This window comes from Aspergillus tanneri, assembly GCF_003426965.1.
Source record: "Aspergillus tanneri strain NIH1004 chromosome Unknown AapTan_4_pilon_pilon_pilon, whole genome shotgun sequence".
NCBI classification, from domain to species: domain Eukaryota; kingdom Fungi; phylum Ascomycota; class Eurotiomycetes; order Eurotiales; family Aspergillaceae; genus Aspergillus; species Aspergillus tanneri.
The window spans coordinates 3,615,873-3,634,759 of NW_022984631.1; the positions used below are offsets into that span (position 1 = coordinate 3,615,873).

General features: G+C 46.2%; 8 protein-coding genes across 8 annotated transcripts; 3 read left to right on the forward strand and 5 right to left on the reverse strand.

The window, feature by feature from the left end:
* Positions 1–72: 72 nt before the first annotated feature.
* On the reverse strand, positions 73–1,476 carry ATNIH1004_006367 (uncharacterized protein; the record flags this gene model as incomplete). The annotated part of the gene is made up of 1 exon (XM_033571002.1): positions 73–1,476. One exon carries the CDS (start codon positions 1,474–1,476, stop codon positions 73–75), a length of 1,404 nt encoding a protein of 467 aa, XP_033427034.1.
* A 1,007-nt stretch (positions 1,477–2,483) lies between these two features.
* Positions 2,484–4,783, forward strand: ATNIH1004_006368 (fungal specific transcription factor domain-containing protein; the record flags this gene model as incomplete). The annotated part of the gene is made up of 6 exons (XM_033571003.1): positions 2,484–2,563; positions 2,624–3,495; positions 3,686–4,004; positions 4,054–4,280; positions 4,341–4,553; positions 4,608–4,783. The coding sequence occupies 6 exons, from the start codon at positions 2,484–2,486 to the stop codon at positions 4,781–4,783; spliced, it is 1,887 nt and encodes a 628-aa protein (XP_033427035.1).
* A 1,776-nt stretch (positions 4,784–6,559) lies between these two features.
* Positions 6,560–7,021, reverse strand: ATNIH1004_006369 (uncharacterized protein; the record flags this gene model as incomplete). The annotated part of the gene is made up of 1 exon (XM_033571004.1): positions 6,560–7,021. The coding sequence occupies one exon, from the start codon at positions 7,019–7,021 to the stop codon at positions 6,560–6,562; it is 462 nt and encodes a 153-aa protein (XP_033427036.1).
* A 306-nt stretch (positions 7,022–7,327) lies between these two features.
* Positions 7,328–8,639, reverse strand: ATNIH1004_006370 (uncharacterized protein; the record flags this gene model as incomplete). The annotated part of the gene is made up of 3 exons (XM_033571005.1): positions 7,328–7,663; positions 7,729–8,335; positions 8,572–8,639. 3 exons carry the CDS (start codon positions 8,637–8,639, stop codon positions 7,328–7,330), a joined length of 1,011 nt encoding a protein of 336 aa, XP_033427037.1.
* Positions 8,640–8,928: 289 nt separating this feature from the next.
* ATNIH1004_006371 (alpha/beta fold hydrolase) lies at positions 8,929–10,242 on the reverse strand (the record flags this gene model as incomplete). The annotated part of the gene is made up of 5 exons (XM_033571006.1): positions 8,929–9,221; positions 9,281–9,660; positions 9,717–9,991; positions 10,042–10,091; positions 10,143–10,242. 5 exons carry the CDS (start codon positions 10,240–10,242, stop codon positions 8,929–8,931), a joined length of 1,098 nt encoding a protein of 365 aa, XP_033427038.1.
* Positions 10,243–11,388: 1,146 nt separating this feature from the next.
* Positions 11,389–13,063, forward strand: ATNIH1004_006372 (uncharacterized protein; the record flags this gene model as incomplete). Its single annotated transcript, XM_033571007.1, has 5 exons — positions 11,389–11,457; positions 11,531–11,623; positions 11,681–11,834; positions 11,891–12,096; positions 12,155–13,063. 5 exons carry the CDS (start codon positions 11,389–11,391, stop codon positions 13,061–13,063), a joined length of 1,431 nt encoding a protein of 476 aa, XP_033427039.1.
* Positions 13,064–14,478: 1,415 nt separating this feature from the next.
* ATNIH1004_006373 (uncharacterized protein) lies at positions 14,479–14,901 on the reverse strand (the record flags this gene model as incomplete). The annotated part of the gene is made up of 1 exon (XM_033571008.1): positions 14,479–14,901. One exon carries the CDS (start codon positions 14,899–14,901, stop codon positions 14,479–14,481), a length of 423 nt encoding a protein of 140 aa, XP_033427040.1.
* A 570-nt stretch (positions 14,902–15,471) lies between these two features.
* On the forward strand, positions 15,472–16,491 carry ATNIH1004_006374 (uncharacterized protein; the record flags this gene model as incomplete). Its single annotated transcript, XM_033571009.1, has 1 exon — positions 15,472–16,491. The coding sequence occupies one exon, from the start codon at positions 15,472–15,474 to the stop codon at positions 16,489–16,491; it is 1,020 nt and encodes a 339-aa protein (XP_033427041.1).
* Positions 16,492–18,887: the final 2,396 nt, after the last annotated feature.

Below are 18,887 nucleotides of genomic sequence, written 5' to 3' on the forward strand. Positions count from 1 at the left end.
ATGCCTCCAAAGTAGAATCAGCATATATCATGGTGCGCTCCACTCCTCCTCGACTGGTCTGGCGGTCATCGCCTATTCTGAAAACTGATACATAGGATCAGGACTAGTGTGAGTCCCGGAGCTCTTCAGCCGTCCGTTGCAAACTACATCTCGGTTCAATCGCTCGGGAGGATCCCATACAATCTCAGCAACGCTGGTGCGTGGCCGGGGAACCCCACACCCAGTATCGTCCCGATCGCGAAATAATAGAAGATCCGGCTCGCCACCCACTTTCAAAGTAATTCCCGGATTGGATGCCGACACTCCGATTGCCGCCCGGGCACGCGTGGAGACACATTCATACAGGAGTTCAGCATCGGCCTGCGTCCCAGCTTGATAAACTCCCACCCCTAAGCAAGCGAGGAACAACGGGTCTGGCGGACCCCAGGGCGTGAAGGCATTGCCGACGTTGTTGACTCCGATCACCGCGTCAAGATCATGCTTGCGGATCAACTCGAGAATTCGCAAGGTGCCTCTGGGTTGGCTGTGGAGATTCTCCCGGTTCAGCGGCGATGCCATGTACATGTCACTGGTCGGTAGGCCGACAAAACTCACTGAGAGATTGTTCTCATGGATAATGCGAGAGACTTGATTCCACTCCTCGTCAGTGAGAAGAGTAAGCTGTGTACAGTGTCCGAGCATCACTCGCTTCGTCATCGAGGATGCTGTCCAGCCGCGTTGTTGAAGGGTTGTCAAGACATGCCAAAGCAAGGGGCTCTTGCCATGGTCAAGGCTGTAGTCAAGATGAAAGTCAAGATGTTTGTCAAGTTGCATGGCGCGGTCGATCGCCCATTCGATATTCCTTTTTGCCGCCTCGACACTGGCTTCCACGTAAGGCGTCGTTCCAATAACGTCGATTTGAGGATATTGCTCGAGCGCCGCTTCAATGAAGCTAATGTTCTCTTCTCCATGTTCCGTGGAGAATATCGGATCTTGCGCGAAGCACGCGATCTGGATCTCGCAGACGTCGCTCCATTGCTTTTTCAATGCCACCGCCGCATCCACACAAACCAGCTTAACCGTATGATCGACCTCCACAAACGCCCTCATGGCCGTCACTCCCGATGCAACTGATTCGGCCAGCAGCCATTCTCCTCGTTTGAGAAGATCGGGGAGGGAGAACTGCTGTTTGGCCTTTGTGGTGAAAGACAATGCTTCCTGGAAGGAGCCAGTGGAGGGAAGAAGGTCTGCATATTCGCGCTCACTGTGGACGAATGCTTTGTCCAGGTGGATGTGTGGGTGAGTCAAGGCTGGCAGAGCCAGCGGCGCTTGCGCAGTGTCATCAGCAGAGGACCTGTCGTGCGGGGTAGCTGATGCGATCGTGCCCCGAGGGGAGTCGGGCGAGTACTGAATGTTGATGTCCCAGGTGGACGAGGATCCAAAAAGTCGAACCCCTTGGATTGACGCGAGCTTCTTGCTCAGCTTGGGTGGTGGCATGGCCGCAAGATTGTTGATGCAAATGAATGATGTACTGGTCGAGGTGCTGTCCTAAATTAAAATATGTAGACTAGGGCTTGATATGGCCTGCGGGTAACCTCCCCGACTCAGCCAAAGATCCGCGGGTTTCGAGTCCTACTTTTGGATCCGCGGGTAGCGTCCATCCGGGGAATTATGTGCTTAAGGCACCAACTCGGGACAACTACGTAACTATCCAATTAGCAACCGGTCCGGCCGAGCGGGTCACTGGTCTAGCGGTAAGGGGATCTCAGTTCCAGATGATTCAGAAATTGGTTGCATGATTCTGAGGTGTGTTCTGAGTAGTATCCTGAGATATGGTCCACTCGTCGCCCCAATACTCAGGTCTTAAAGATGTGACTATTTATATATTAGGAGAATTACGGTAATTAGGGTAATTAGGGCATACAATAGCGTATATTCAGGGTTAGTTTAACATTTGTGAGGACCTAAGTCCGGCTGTTTAGTGGTGCTGAGCTTTACTGCTACACCACAGCCAAAAAGGCGCAAATCGATGACCGAACGGTCATTGAGCTCAGCGCACTATATACCAATGTCAGGTCCGTGACATCATTAGGGTTATCAGATAATTCAAGTCATATTAAGGTTACGTGATTCAGAGGCTTTCATCCTGAAGTTTTCGGGGTATCGTCGAGAGGTTTTTCCGGCCGTCTTCGAGTCGCCAGGATGTGGGATGTGATTAGTCATTATCGATCTAACCAACTTAGGTAACTAGCTATCTACTCTAAAACCATGACAAGCTCCGGCAAAATTCCGCCACTTAGCACCACTGATGACAAAACCTTGTTTTTATCAAGTCCACTTTGTGAGAGTATGCTGAAGCAGCTAAGTCTTGTGTGCGCAACGTAATGGAGGCTGATTCTGCGATCAATTGGACGGCGCCACGTCTTAAGCGTAAGAGGACTCGAGTGGCATGTGATCTTTGTCGCACTCGCAAGTCAGCCTGCGATGGTTCCAGACCCTGTGGAATGTGTAGCATTAGGGGGGATGCCGACAAGTGTGTGTATCAGCAATCTGTTGCCGGAAAACACAAGGCAGCGTTGGCTCGGTGAGTCGTGTTCAAAGACCGATCTTCTTTTGCTAATACGCTAACATGATGCCGCGTTAGTTCTCAATACGATTTATCTCCAGGTCCCGGTCCCGGCATGCCGGGCGACAACTCTGCTCGCTACTCTTGTGATGCCGTCCTTAGGTCTGGCTTTAATGGAACACATCTACCACGAGCAGTGAAATCAGATTCCTTGGAGACTGTTCGTGGAACAGGCGAGACGAGCCATCATATACGTCCCACAGAAAACCCTCGCCCAGAACGAGCAAGTTTTGGTCCATCTTCGACTCTTTTTTTTATTCAGCAGATAGCTGCCGCAGTCGAGCCCGTAGGAGGAATGCGGAGGGATGGGAGCCCCACGCTTACATCGTCGTTGAATCAAAAGACCGTTCCCGATGCCATCGGCTTTTCGGTTTCTGCCAAGGAGGAAGAACCATATGACAGCGAGACTCTGTCGCTTCCTGAAAAGCAGCTCTCGGATTCCCTTCTCGAGGCCTACTGGCAATACTTACACCCGATTTTCCCCGTCCTACATCGACCAACCTTCATGAAGCAATATCACAAGCTTTGGCAACCTGAAATAGCCTCTCTTCCCTTCCGCAAGAATACAAACAGCGATATTGTGTTTCTTGCTGTAGTAAATATGGTTCTCGCCGTTGGTTGTCAGCAGTGCTATGACTTCTCAGCTGAACGAAGACAGAAGGATGCGGAAGCTTTATACAAACGATCTTTTCGTCTGGTCTCCATCGAAACTTTGGACTTCTACTCCTTGGAGGTCGTGCAGTTATTCCTTCTGAGAGCTATTTTTCTGCAAAGTACCTCTCATTCTGCTCGCTGTTGGAGCATGCTGGGCGTAGTCGTACGAGCAGCACAGGGACTACGGCTCAACACTGATACCGTTGAGACCAACCAGCTAGAGAGGGAAATGAGACGTAGGTTATGGTATACCCTCATAGTCATAGAAAGGCAAGTCTTCTTCGATTTTTGGACCGTTACTTTCTCTCCCAAAAGTTCCTAAATCGTTATGTATTAACACCTAGGAATGTAGTACTGCGTCTGCCAATTTTGGATGGCCTAGAGTCATACATCAGATCAATTCAGTGCCAACACCTCAGGCCATAGACGATGAGTATCTGTCAGAGAGCGAAGAGGGCCACCAGCCAGAGAACATTCCTTCTCGCTTAGCATTCTTCAATCACTACATTACACTTTGCGACATATCAAGAGACATCATGGACAGACTAAATGCGGTTGGGGGCAACTCATCAGAACAAAACGGAATCACTGCTTTGACTCAATATCTTAGCGAGATGCCCAAGCTGTGTCTGAGGTTGGACGAATTCCTGGGCGGCTTGCCTAGCCATCTTGAAAACCATGTTTACGGCATTCATGGCCTGCTGGAGGATTGTTTCCATATGCAAGGCCAGATCCTGAGAACACGGTCGGTTTGAGATTAGTGGAGTCACCCAGCCAAAAACTAACAGCCACAGGGCACTCTATATCCGGGTTACTATCCTTCGACCATGTTTGCTCGCGACAATTCGGTATCCTATCATAGGACAAGAAGCTTGCAAAGATGCTGCCATACCAGGTCTTCTTAGCAACTTGACCAAGGACACAAATAAGCTTTGCGTGTCCACTGCATGCACAGTTCTTCGTGAACTACGCCAGAATTTACGACTTATTTATCGATCATCGACGTGGCACACGTTGAGATGTGAGAGCACTACCGCAGTTGGAGAGTAAATTAGAGTGCGTATTTCTAACACGCTTGTAGTGACATTTGGCTCGGCGACAGTCTTGCTGGCAGCTAGTTTAATCCCTGATATGGATATCAATTTGAACCAGGAGCCGATAAAAACCTCATGGGACCATGCCACTGATATTTTCGAATTCTACAAGTCGCAAGAAGCATCTGCCCAGCACGGTCTTCGGGCCTTGCGCGACTATCGTCGGCGATTTGAGGCTGTGAGGCTTCGGGGCCAGCACCGTATATTTCCTCTCCCGTAAGGCTGGATAATCATATTCTGACAATGGTTTATAGATCAGCAACCCCAATCGATACAGCCGGAGATAATGCCATCTTCATCTGTAAACACGTTACCTGGTATTGAGGACAATTGGCTAGCGTCTGCAGTGCCCAACATTGACTTCACCTCACAAAACATGCATGATTGGGATTGGCTTGATCCAGAATTGCCAAACTGGATGCTGCTATGATGGTTCATTGGTAACTCAGTACATATAAGTACTCGGTTTGTACAGCCCCTGCTTACCTATCCTCATAGCATTATTGCTGTCATGTGCATAGAGCCTTTCTCGGCGGCCGTGTGCGACGGCCAGAGCCTCGCCAGTCTCCATCACAGACATACAGTGTTTGGGATGATCTTACTAAAATATATCATAAAAGAGTGCACTATCAGGACTTGCTCAAAGAACCGCACACAAAGGCTCCATCACACCTACCCTCACCGTCCTTTCCCATCATGCGCAAGTGACGCGAGCATGTTATTATTTGTTAGTACTAGCCCGGGCCCGGCGTGATCATTCACTTCGTCCTATTCGTCTGGACCTGCTGGGCTTGTGACCGGTATAGAAAACGATCTCGCAAGATACTTTGAGCACCGTACTCTTACCACATCCAAAGATCCAGTATAAAATACATTACACCCACTAAGGATGAGATACACCAGAAAACGCCGCTCCTCGTCTAACTCAAGTCCAGTAACTCAAGTCCAGTAATCTTGTTTCCCTTTTTTTGGCTCATCGGATGTATTAATGACGTTTGTGAGGCGTACCGGGCTCCGTTTATGATCACCTATACTAAGTAGGGCTATACTATAGTAGGAAAAGTTACAACCTCTCGACTCCGTGCGGGGCGGAGGTATATAAGATACTTCTTAACTATACTCTGTTATTCGTTTACAAAGCTTCCACAAATTCTATTGTACAGATCTTAAGTTCAACGCCTAATAAATATAAAGCCAGACAGATCAAATCGAATCATGCAGATAATTTGAACAAAAATTACGAGTGGTCTGGATATAAAGTTGTTGTAGTCGTCACACTACCGTCTACGAAGGGCTGGTGCAAATCATAGATTATACTGGATGTGATACGTGTAGCTGGTCCACTGGATATCTATTCCTCCTATTAGAACCAAGGTGTTGAAGGCAACAAGCAGGCTGCAGGAGATGAAGATCTGAAGTATTTGTGGATTTGATCGTTTATGGACACTGTCACAAACTGTATGCGCTCCCATTACTTGAGCCAATTAATTTATAGTCCTATATAAAGAATTTTCAATTTGATGGACCCGAAGAAAAAAATGGTAAACAAAACCTCAATCAATAAGAACTACCACTCTGGCGAACTGTATTTCATAACTGCAGATTATCAGTTCGCAAGCGCTTATTAGTGGTAGTTAATAGTGGCAAAGCATTACTTCTTGTCACCCCACGTAGAGTGAGGTATTTCCCTAAAATTTTGTCGGATTCTCAAGTACTCGTGCAGCTTGGCCCGCACCCATTGAGTCTGGGGAAATTCCAGCTTGCCGATATTTGAAGGGATGCCCGTTGTTCTGCCTCCGCCTTGTAGTCTGCGAAAATGCATGCAGCAGGAGGTCCTCATAGACTGGATCAGTCCCATCAAAGGGATAGCACGTTTGAATATCTCTTCCACAGTATGGGGCACTCCAGGTAATGGATGGGGAAACGATATCTGCAGGGTTCTTTAGTGAACGTTGAGGTAGTCGGAGTTGATATCTTCGTCGCCTAGGATGTAGCTGCCACCTGTACCCCATTGCTGGCCGTCAAGTCCTAAATCAATTTTATCACGGTGGTTCGACGTGCGACTGGCGGAAATCTGCCAGGGCAGCACAGGCGCCTGTAGCTTAGAGCTGACCTCGCCACAAAATTCAAAATACCGGCTCCATTCGCTTGGGCAGGAGCGGTACCCACGATCATAGCACGGAGAGAAGAAGTCGTCGAACTCAAATCAGTCAACCGCTATAAAATTAGGGGGGTTCGTATTCTTCATATCATGATCATCATCGAGATCTTCCATATCGAACACACGCAGATTTTTGAGGCGGGTACATGCTAGTTCAGCCTTGATCTTGGCCATACTGTCCTTATTGTAAATCCAGGTGGCAGACTCCCCCGGCTTCCCAATCCCCCATATATTGAATTGCCATGCGAATGAGACATCCGGCGCAATCCTCCGCACCAGCCAGTTTACTGTGCGCGCATATTGCTTGTCGTTATCCTCTTTGATGCTCTTCAGAACTTTGTACGTGAGTTTCAGATCCTTGAGTGCCTTCTCCAGAGACTCCCCAACTTTCATATGGGTGGTTTCATCTACACTGCACAGTAAGTCTGAATTCAGGATATGTGCTATGGGACGTCCTGAGTGCTCGTGAATCCGCTGGGCGTACTGAAGTGATGGGGTCTTGAGCATGGCTGTGAAGTAGTCTGGAGTGTTAAAAATATTTACTACAAAAGCTAGATTTGCCCCAGGTGTAGGCAACAATCACTAGTACCACCGAAGCTTTCGGATCCTTTTTCTTGAGTTCCTCTTCCACCTGGTTCGCGAAGTCGATAGCTTTTCCCGTCCTCTCCTGCGGATCCGGGGAACCACCAGCGTTCACCGTATAATGGAAAATGGAAAAAACGGAAAAAACGGAAAAAACGCGGGCTTCCACAAAGTTATCTTTATGGACATACTCTTTCGAGTTAATCGCGAGATCAGTGGTACTGCCGAAGCTCAGGAAGCGGGGAAGCTAACGGCATTAAGATCGACTTTGGAGTCCAGCGTCAGTGTCAGTGTGGTAGGGTCGTTTTTCACAGTTAACTGCTGGCCGAATGCAATGCTGTGAAGGATGTGATTCTTGTCGATAAAATTTTTTGCCTGGACCTTGTATTTCCCTGGCTGCACCGGCACCGAGAAGTAGGGGTCATTGTCCTGGACGTTCACATTCTTTGTATAGATAAACCCCGTTTCCTCCGAAGTAAGGCGCACCAGGACAGTCCCATTTGGGATCAGGACTCCACAGGAAAAACCACCTCGACCTTGACGTGTATGAAACCAGTGGTTGGGACACTGTGTCTCTCGACATCTGTGTTCAAGAAAAAGACTAGGATCGGTGGCTTGTCCGATAGACTAACTCCCTCAGTGTGAAATGAATATATAAGGTTGTTCTTAGTGATTGAATCAACACCGACATCAACAGAGGGAACCTCGTTCGCTGGCAGAAGTTTACGGTGCACTTTGCTTGTCCGAGGCAGGCGACTCCGGAACAAGTAGGATAGCTTGCCACCCAGTTCGTTAACGTGCCTCTCTACCTTTACCTTGACGCCTTCGTGTGTGAGCCCCGAGTAATTTGTGGTAATGGTCTTGTCCATCATCAAATACATCGCGCTATATCTCTGGACATCGAACCCCACTTTGATGGTCGATGTGTGTGGCTTTACTGTTAGACTTGTAGATGAAATTTGAGCAGTAACCACAACTGTGTCCACCGGGTTGTAAAGACCCTCGGCAGACACAATGTACTCTTCAGCTTCGATTGGATGTGTCTTAGTTGTGCCTGGCTGCACAGAGACATTCCGCCACCCCCGATAAAATCCATATTTAGGTTTTTTACCCTGAAGCTCCGGAACTAGTAGCTCGTAGTAGTGGATGTTGACCGCGGCACTGATATCGGGATCAGCCTCCACCCTGCCAGAATCCTCAATGTCCTTTTTATTCTTATATAACTCTCCCCCATGCGCACTGTTAATACCGAATACGAAATTGTCACCCTTGTCGACCTTTGTTGGAATCCGAGGTACGGGCTGAGAGCGCCGGCCCTCATGCTAATCACTTGAGTAATCAGTACCTAGCCTTCTTTAAGCGAGTAAGACTCCAGTGCTATACCGCGGCTATCCTCGGGAACCTTGAAGTACACAGCAAGAAGTTTGTTGATGAGTATTTGGTCACTCATTACTGTAACTGTCAATGTACCATACCAGTCCTCGAGCTCGGCCTTGAGATAAGGCTTAACATGGAACTCGATGTTTGCGGCTTTGGGCGACATGGCTTTTCGTCCGAAAACTACAAAACAGATAAAAGGTGAGAGGAATCTTGTGGAGATTCGAGAAATGTGCGAGACAAATGCGTGCAATGTTGCTCCTAGAAGACCAAACCGCCTATAATATAGGCTCTGATAGTTGTGGGGTATAGAAGGAAGATTATAGTATTCTCAGATACCTGGGTACCAAGTAGCAACAGACAATCATAATAGCAGACGAAGTTCAATTAAACTTATTCCTTCACCAAAAACATCTTTGTCTCAGATCCAGTTATAATGCCGACCAGTAGAACCGTTATAGGTGTCCAAATGTGTCCTCTGCAACCAATCCCTGCTGGCGCATCCACCCAGTTAAAATGTCGTTGACTTCCACGGGTTTCTGCCACAGAATCCAATGCCCCGCCTTGACATCTTTCAAGGTCAGATTTGGCACCATTGTACCCATCGAAGCGACCATAACAGATGTCACAATCGCATCATCAACTGAACGTATAAACAACGTCGGACATGTGATGAAGGCGGCATCGGGCTTATCCTTGAAGACCAGCTCATCTTCAAAGTTCTGCTTACGGTTCCTGTAATAATTGCCTACCCCGCACTAAGTTAGCCAGTCACATATGGTTAAACAGGATCTAAGAGTGTCCTACACGGCAGTCCGTTTCTTGCAAACTCTTCAACATAGAAATCCAACTCCTCGGGGCTAACTAGACGTGTGTGCTGTAGCTTTGGTGCTAACTCCAGATCAACACCCTTAGTTACATCCATCGCATACTTTCCGGCTGGCGATGTACCGCCGTACAAGGCATTTAGAAATGCGCGTATCCCCGCTTTCTCTCTGGTAAAGGACTCGATAACTCCGTCATCGCTGCCAAATTGAAGCTGGTATCCCAGCGATGGGAAGCGATTCACTAGGACGTCGGTTTCCACCCATTTAAATGAAGGAGCGATATACGGAATTACAAATGTGAAGAGATGTGTGATGAAGTCGGGATAGTATAACGCACAACGGTAGGCAATTACTGCACCCCTGTCTGGATATAAGATGTTGCACAGATTAATTAAAGGGCTCTGGAATATACGGACCAGTCATGTCCACCAACGATAATATTCTCGCAGTTGAGCTGTTTTGCAAGCTGAACAAAGTCATCTGCATGTGACTTGAATGTATACGGGATGATCGAACCAGTCGGCGCATCCTTGGTTCTCATCTTAGTGCCCATTTCTATCCCTCCGGGGCAGATATAACTCACGGATCGTCCATATCCAATACAGTCAGGACAGACGACTCGGAACCCAAACTTCAAGAAGAGAGGGATCTGGTTCCTCCATGCGCTTGATAAGTCCGGAAAGCCATGGATCTAGATAGATACATTAGGCGATGGTATGAAGAATAAATGAATCCACGCACCAAGAATACAGTACGGGTGAAACCACCCTCTGGCTCAGCTAGAAGATATCCTTAAAGAACCATAAGTGACAACTCGAACAATCGAGAAATCAATACTGTACCGTAAGTCTTGCCGTTGATTGTAGAAGAGCAGCGGCGGATCCGAGGATCATCGACTATATTGATCTTTTTAATGGACTGGGTACCAGAGTCTGTGAACATTGTAAATTGTGTGCAATACTGTCAATGTGCTAAATGCATCTCAAAGTTAGTGGAAAGCGATATGTTAATGTTTAACTGTCAAGATGATCATTATCCGTCCGGGTCCAAGACAATAGGCGGTGCATCCACGCACGGGTGGCGTGCCGAAATCATTATTTCTAATCATAACCGTATAATCAGGCATAATTATAATTCAGGGAATAATAATCATATTTCTAATCAGAACCGTATAATTAGGCATATTTATAATTTAGGGAATAATAATCATAATTCTAATCATAATATTTGATATGGAAATGTCAAGGCCCGAATGCCTAGCGCCTTAGCACCCCAGGTTTCAGTTGAGCTGAAAGTGGGGCTTCGGCTGATAGCGCGTCACTAACTCCTTTTGACCGTCATATGATCACTTCAAACTTGTAGAGAGTGGGTTGTTAAATACTGCACTAGTTACCAACCCCATTCAGTTCAGCTATAGACTCTTAGCACCCTGTGGGGTACGCGGGGTACAGTGGCGACCACTATCGCCTTCCATATTAGAAACAGAGAGAAGCTCTTTGAAACCCTAATCACATGATGCGGTAATCCAGATATGGTTATTCCGGTATTTGAACATGTGTTCCGAAATTGAATGGTAATATACCAAACGAGTAATACCTGTATGGCTATGTATTGTTACGCCTCCTAAAATAAACCCATGCTGTCCATGTCACCCAAACACGTGCTTTCCCACACATTCCCCCCCGGTGCTGCCCCTTTCTTTGACGGGCCCAGCCCCGCAAAGCCGACCCAAAAGAAGGGCTTGCTTTGACTTTTACCCCTCCAGGTGTGGCTGGCCACTGTGAGACAGGAAGCCTGATGTGATCTGTCTTGTTCAAGCTCCTTCTGCGAAGAGTCATTTGAACCCTGCTCGGACAAAGTCCGAGCCGCTGCTGACATTTCTCCTCAAAATTCCAATGAAAAACTTTCACTGGTACTGGACCATTGAAGTTTCATTCCGAGACGTGCCTCGCGGTGGCCGCTGTTTTCACCTATGAACTTCGCGTCTCAAGATTTCTTCATGGTACATAATCATCTCCCAACTGTCTTGTACAAAGTGTCTTCAATTCGACTGAAATTTTCAATCACGACTGCCAGAAGCGAGTCCTCATGGCGAAATACCAAGACTCTGGCAAGGCATTCAAGGTTGTCCTTCTTGGTGACCGTAATGTGGGAAAGGTTGGTATTCCCATATTTTGCACGCATTGGCCCGGCTCAGTGCTAAGTCTACTCACTGCTGACTGTGTGCCAGACGTCCCTCGCAAAGTGGTGCCAATCCGAAGGATATACAGACGAGTACTCTCAAAGTCATGAGCCATCCGTATATCGTTTGTTGGTAGACACGGTAATTCTCCATTATTACCTATCCGCTTGCGCAACCCTGACACAAATCGCTCGATAGAACCGTGGTTCTATCAATTTCGACATATGGGACATGCCCGGTGAAGTCGACTCCCCAGACACGCTAAGGGAACACGTCGATGACGCGGATGCTGCAATCTTGATGTTCGATTTGCAAAGCCCATCGACTCTGGACAGCATCCCTCTGTGGTACGGTATGGTTAGCATGTCGATTCACACGTCGTCGCTATCTTCAACTGACTCGCCCAAGACAAGCTCCCCATAGAAAAGGGAAATTTCCCCGTCGCCCTGTGTGGCAACAAAGTAGATCTCCCTTACAGGAGACTGGGTCCTGTATCAATTACTTTCCATCGAGAAAAGGGCCTTGAGTACAACGATATATCTGTCAAAGAAGGCTACAATCCAATCCGACCATTTTTGTTTCTGGCAAGGCGAATCCTGCATGATCCATCGTTGGTGAGAAGCCTTCGTATTTATAAATCGTTATTCAGATACTTATAGCGCATGGTTAAAGGAGCTCGAACAGGCGAAAGCTCAAACCGACCCTATCTCACCTCAGCAGTCGGGCCTGCTTCACCTCGAGCCCGTCGAGCTCTCGTCAACCCGCGGCGGAAGTGGCTTGCTGACGCAACACCGGTATAATACTGGAGATCGAGACAGCCCGCCTAGCAAGGGACCAAGAGCGTTCCATGCAGACGACGATTCTCCACATTCTACCGAACGTGAGGTGTTTAATTCATCAATCTGTGTCCCTCCGGATACGGCCATAGATTCCGATATTCAGCGACGCCTCAAACGAATGATCTTAACCCTTCAGCAGCATCCACACATACGAGTCACGGAAGCAAGACTGGATCCACCTACACCGCAGCCTAAAATAGATCAGGCAAAAGAATACGCTCATGGTATTCTGCCCGACGGCGTCGAGAAGTTCTATTCCCAAGTCGGCTCTTTTACTCTCGAATGGGAGCATACATCTCCTGAGCTGACCGTAGGGGACCTTCCATCTAGGGGCCGCATCCAAATTCTCCCCATCACCGAAACTTTTGGTGACAACTGGCGCGATATCACCTGGTTCCCTCTACCGGATCATATAGAACCACGACCAGATGATGAGTGGAGATTTACCTATCGCAGAGTACTACCGTTTGACTTCTTTACTCCTGAGGCTTGCTTGTGTTTCATTCAGACGCCAGGTGGAATCCCCGAAGACCATGTCGCATACCACTACTTTGGGGAGGAACTTTATAGGACACGGTATACCTTTGGAGACTACATTGAGCGACTTCTTGCCTCATACGGATTCTGGTACTGGGGAGAGACACTGTGCTCAGAGACGAGATCGAGTGCTCAAGTGCTTTCCTTCAGGGCCAACATGCCTCAGATCTTCGAAGGGTACGATGATGGGCTTTTTCAGCCATAGCGCCACTCGGTCGAAATTTACATGGTCTCGTGGTGAGGAGTAATATAACCATCGCCAGCTGCATCACTGAACGGTACGTTTCAATCCGATGGTTTTCAAGTGACTTCGTTTTGGGAGCTTCTTGGATCGTCAGAATCGTCGACGAGCCTGTGCAGATCAATCATAGCACCCCTTTTTTTTTTTTCCGAGGAGCTCGTAAATAAGCTTTACTGGAAGTCAACTTACGATAGTTACATATGTTCCCGACCCTCGTATCTTTCGTACTAATGTCATTAAGGCCCAGTATTCATTACCTTGTATGTACGAAACAGGTAATTTATGCAATATCCATATTAAGTTTAGCGCATCATGTGATTAGGGTTTGAAAGATCATCTCTTTGTTTCTGGCATGGAAGGCGATAGCGGTCGCCACTGTACTCGCCTAAGGACCTGCCCCTATTCCCGGAAGAGTGAGTGCGTTCATTAGATAGTAATCAAGGCAATATGGATACTGGTAAATACGGTCTTTAGTAGGCTACATGCGTGTAGCTGATATAGTGTTCTTCTGTCTCCTTTCCCCTGAATTATAGTGATCGTGTCGAGACCACTTCAATATTAATCATGCAAAGCGATGGATACTTGTCCATTGGTGGGAGCCAGTGTGCAGCTCAACTAACTAGAGGGACCCAACTGCAAAGGGGTTGGGCTAGGTCTAGCACATTATAACCAAGATTCTTGTACTTTTATGGTATCAGAAAATACTCCTACCTGAAAAGCACTTTAATCTAGCATGGAACAACCTCGAAATAACCTACTAAACACACAGAATACTAAATCTTCCACCCTGAAAACACTTTTTACATCGTGGTGTGACTTTCACAATGAGCCCCAAAACGATATCCGTGGCCGTTGCCTGGAAGCAGCAATGATATAACGCCTATGCCTTTACCACAGTCTTTTCTGCAAAGTTCACTCTGCGTGCCACATGCATTCAAGTATGCAATTATACATTAGATAATGCATTATCTCTTAGATTTGACAACAGTCTCTATTGGCATTCCTTTCTTTTCTTTTCCCTTTTAACCCTTGAGGGTTGAGAGCTGACGAGTTCTATATGTGGTCAGTGATCATGCTGCCAATGCCTTAGTTTCATATTTGAACAGCCCGTACCTACCGGTGCACATGAGTAGAAATATCTCCAACAAGAAGGTCTCTTCTACATCTGAATTACTCTTATTATGCTTCAACCGCTGTCTCTAGGCCTACGCACTGGAGGATAATAACAGTATCAATTAATAATAGAGGTCAACATGTACAACACACCCTAGTGCATGAGCATGAAAATTGCATTACACAACAAAAACAAAAGTGCCCAATATGAGTCATGGCTGGGAATATCACCGAAAGACCGAGAGACTCGTCTTTATGTGATTTGATTAGAAAGGCACAGGTTTGTTTGCCTGTACCCACTTCTCCAACATAACTGGATTTCCAACTGGCGGTATCATACCATTGATTCTCCAGTTGTCGCTGGGATGTTCGTAAACATTGAGCTCCCAATCGATATTTTGTGGTTCGAAGATTGGGCGGACGATTTTGTCGATGCTGGCGAGGAAGTTGAGACGAGTTTCCTCTGACCCAAAAGACTGAGCAGCGTGGTCAACTATGAGAAACACGCTGCGGTGTTTATGTTTTCCGCCGACGTAGTAACCACGAGTCGGGGATTCATTGAAAAACACATTCACCCAGAAAGCAGGGAATCCAATATTTGTGTAGATTTCAGTGATGGCATTTGCGAGCTGATCCTTTTGGAGATCAGAAAGAATACCTGAAGAGAGATGAAACGTCCAGCGGGGCATGACGACTTGACCGAAGCTATAATATTTGGGATAAAAATCTCCGTAACTTAATTATATGTATAAAATCAAATTCTCTCGCTTGTTCGGTATGTGAGTGGTGCCAGATGAATACAAGGGCTCCTTAAATAGTGTCCTTGGTCTTCTCTCTCTTTCCAACATATCCATTCAAATCACGCAATTATGTAGCTCATTTGATTCACTGTTACTAGAACTTGATTGTTATTGTATAGTGATTACTCAACACTCCGACCATAGTTAGTTAGCTAAATTACCAATGGTATTACTAATACATTCTTACATCATCAATGTAACGTTCTTTCAGCTCTGACTTGCCACTTGATGATCAATAATCAGCATGTACTCGTGATCTAGCAGAGCTAATCAATCATTTTGATTGTGTCGTGATCAGGCAAGGAATACTTGGCAGCGGAGAAGCCCCGGTTGCCACCTTGAGGAATATAAAATTTGAACTAAGGCTCAGTTATAGGCGTATCTTCTCGCTCACATCAAATTGAAAACAGAAAATAGTGCTTCTGAATTATTTTACATTAGCAGTTCTCCGTCTCAACCATGTCTGACTCCTTGGTCCTGATTACTGGTGGCAGTGGCCATGTTGGGTTCAGGGTCCTTGTCGAGGCTTTAAGACAAGGTTATCGGGTCCGGGCCGCTGTGCGATCAGAGTCGAAAGCCCGGGCAATCCAGGATGCACGGTCTATTCAACCATATACAAATGCCCTGTCATTTATCATAGTACCAGATATCTTAGAGAAAGGTGCATATGATGACGCGGTTAAAGATGTGGATTACATTATCCACGTCGCTTCACCAATTGGTGCATCGGCCGGCGACTACGAAGAAAATATTGTCATGCCAGCGGTTCAAGGTACTCTTGGCATTCTATACTCCGCTTTATCGCAACCCAGTATAAAGCGCGTGATCATTACGTCTTCTGCAGCGGCGGTAGCTCCAGACAACCCTGAGGTTACTTTCACCTCAGATAACCTTGTCCCTGATGCCAATGGACCATACGAAACTTATCGAGCTGCCTATCGTGCATCAAAAGTGCTAGCATATAACCGCACACGTGACTTTATAACCAGCAAAAATCCTCATTTCACAATCATAAATATCATGCCCTCTGTGGTGATTGGGGAGAATGAGTTGGCCACCACGACAACGAGTATATATTCAGGAACGAACACATATATGCTTGCTCCTGTGCTAGGAATTCATATCTCGGATCCTAGACCAGGCTTTACCTGTCACCTTGATGATGTGGCATATGTGCATGTTGCTGCTTTGCGAGTTCAAACGGAGAGTCACCAGAACTTTGCAGTTAATGCTTCCATAGAGGGGATCGATTACAACGATGCCATCCGAATTGTTCAGAAGAGATTCCCCAAAGAAATAGAACAGGGTATTTTCCCATTAGGTGGGCATGTTGAGGCACTTCGGGTACGATTCGATGCATCTCGTACTGAGGATGTATTCAAAATCAAGTTCAAACCCTTTGAGGAGCAAGTCGTGAGTGTTGCACAGGCATATGTCGACGTATTTAAAAAGCAAACTGAAAATCAGATGCCACATTAAGAGGCTATTTGAGCAAACTAATGGTCGACGTCAGGATAGTAGTAGGTTGGTTGTTTTGTTTGAAAGATGTATCTGCTGAGAAGAGAATGTGGAATGTGAAATTTCTGTACTCTACGTAGTTATAGTACGGTAGTAATTGAAAGCCACGCCGTGTGAAATACATATGCGTGGTGTTGCTGTGCTACAGGCTGGAGCCAAAACCTTTGCCATCCTCCTTTATACTCTTTAAAACTCCGCCTGGAGTAGGTAGGTTATAGAATCATATATAAATATAAGTAGCGATAGGATCCTGTGATTTTGACGTGCCAATAGGTCGACTACGGGCTCGCTTTAATGGCCGTCAATCTCGTTCGACTCGCCATCAACCAACTAGATGACTTAGCGAGGCATAAAAGCTTGCAGTTATTCAGTGGATCCGGCGCTTTGATTTAATATTTATTTTACCCAACACGAGTATGATTATAGACTGTGCAAACCAGATTTTAAAGCAAAACGCGACCGACGCGGAATCAACGCGCGTAGGTAACTGCGTGTATAACTTTATACAACAGCTATTAGCCTTAAATAGCAATATAAACATCCTAAAATAAAGTAGCAGCTCTCGTTTACCGGTGCATTAGAATCTTGTCACGCAAAACGCAAAATTAGGGATAGGGCAGCTCGAGAAAAACTGACTCAGGTCCGTTGAGAGAAGAGACAAGCTGATAAACAGGCCAGCCAACAACTTAAATATAAAGACGAACTTGCAAAAAAAAGATTAAGTGAAATTTCACAGATAATCCTGTTGATCCACTTTTTTGGCATGATACTGTCAGGGATCCTGTATAATAGACCAAATAGTTCAAATAAGACCGTTGAGACCGGGAGCACCAACACCCGGAAGGGTGGTGGTGTGTGCACGCCGCAGGGATTGGATCCTGGGCTACTTTGTATAAGCAAATCGGCGAACGTTCGAACCACTATGGTAGATCCACTGTATCAACTTAGTATAACCATAAAAATCCTGTATTCTTCCTTCCTTCTTAGGAATAATGTAGTTTAGATCTTTCTCGCCTAGATACTCCGTAAATATGATGTATCTTGACGCTAGACCCGGGAGGCAATCATAATTTAGGATTGACTATATTGCTACTTCGTGAATCTTTCTGCTGCGTATATTCTTTATTCACTTGGCATCTACGAGGCGCCAAAGCAAGGTTAATTAACTGGTTACAGAGAGGCTGTTACCGGCCAGTGAAATTTAATACTGGCCCTTGTGCTTGAACATCTTTGGAACTTTGGAACTCTAACGCTACGTGACTGGTCTAATGGAAACAAATTCAAATCCAAACCACTCTATCTTACAGGAATATAATAGTGCAACAGGCGGTGCTTTAGTATAGGGCTTGTAGCTTATATTTCTTGGCCAACCCTAAACTAAAAGGAAAAGGTAATGTAACCAGAAGAAATGGAACAATATACACATTATATTCTCGCGACTAGAATCAACAAGTGTAAAGGGTAGCAAGTTGATCATCATCAGAATAAGCAGGGAACGGACTAGGAAGACATAGAAACGATATATATGTCATCCGACGAAACTCGGGGTCCACCTTTCATGTTTTAGGCATATACTAGGAATATTATGAGATTAATAAGATAATACCCCACCATAAAGATACAAAATATAAAACAAAGTTAAGGCGATTGGAAACAGAAAACGTACACGGCAAATTCCTTGTTAGTGCATGAAGCAACATTTATCCTGTCTCCCCAGCACTAAAAAGTAGGGGTAGGATTTGCTCAAATCGGGAAAATGGCTTGCATATGATTGGTTATCTCATTCAGTAGTAAAGAAGCTAGTTGAGGCAAATAATATACCCCATCATTCTAGCCAAATCCCCATAAACCATTGTGGCAGTGATGGTATAAAGAGAAGGTTATTCCCTTTGCTTGCATCAACTTAACCACATCACGAATTGATATCTCACTCTTATCTTCCCTCTCAGCTTCCCACCCGTCCTGCCGAGAGTCAGTCAGAATGATCCATGATACAGTTACCTCATTAGGCGAGATAACTTTTATTAATTTCTAGATAATTACTGTTGACCTTACTTCCAGATCTCCAAATCATCCAAAAAGGAGGTGTGTCATGGGAACAATGGTCACCTAGCCTTCGTCAGGATGCAACTCTGGCTGCCAAATGGTAGGAAGCTGAAGAATCAGTGCCTACGACGGATAGCGCTTGGACAACGCCTACAGACGATGAATGTATGCTTTTCTGGACCCAAAACTACCAACAGGAGAAACAGAACGAATTCAAACCTCTCCATTTCGTCCTGACTATGTATAGCGGAACCCAGAACTATGGGGACGGTGACTCTTCCTCAGGAACCACAACTGCTACGCTTGACGGA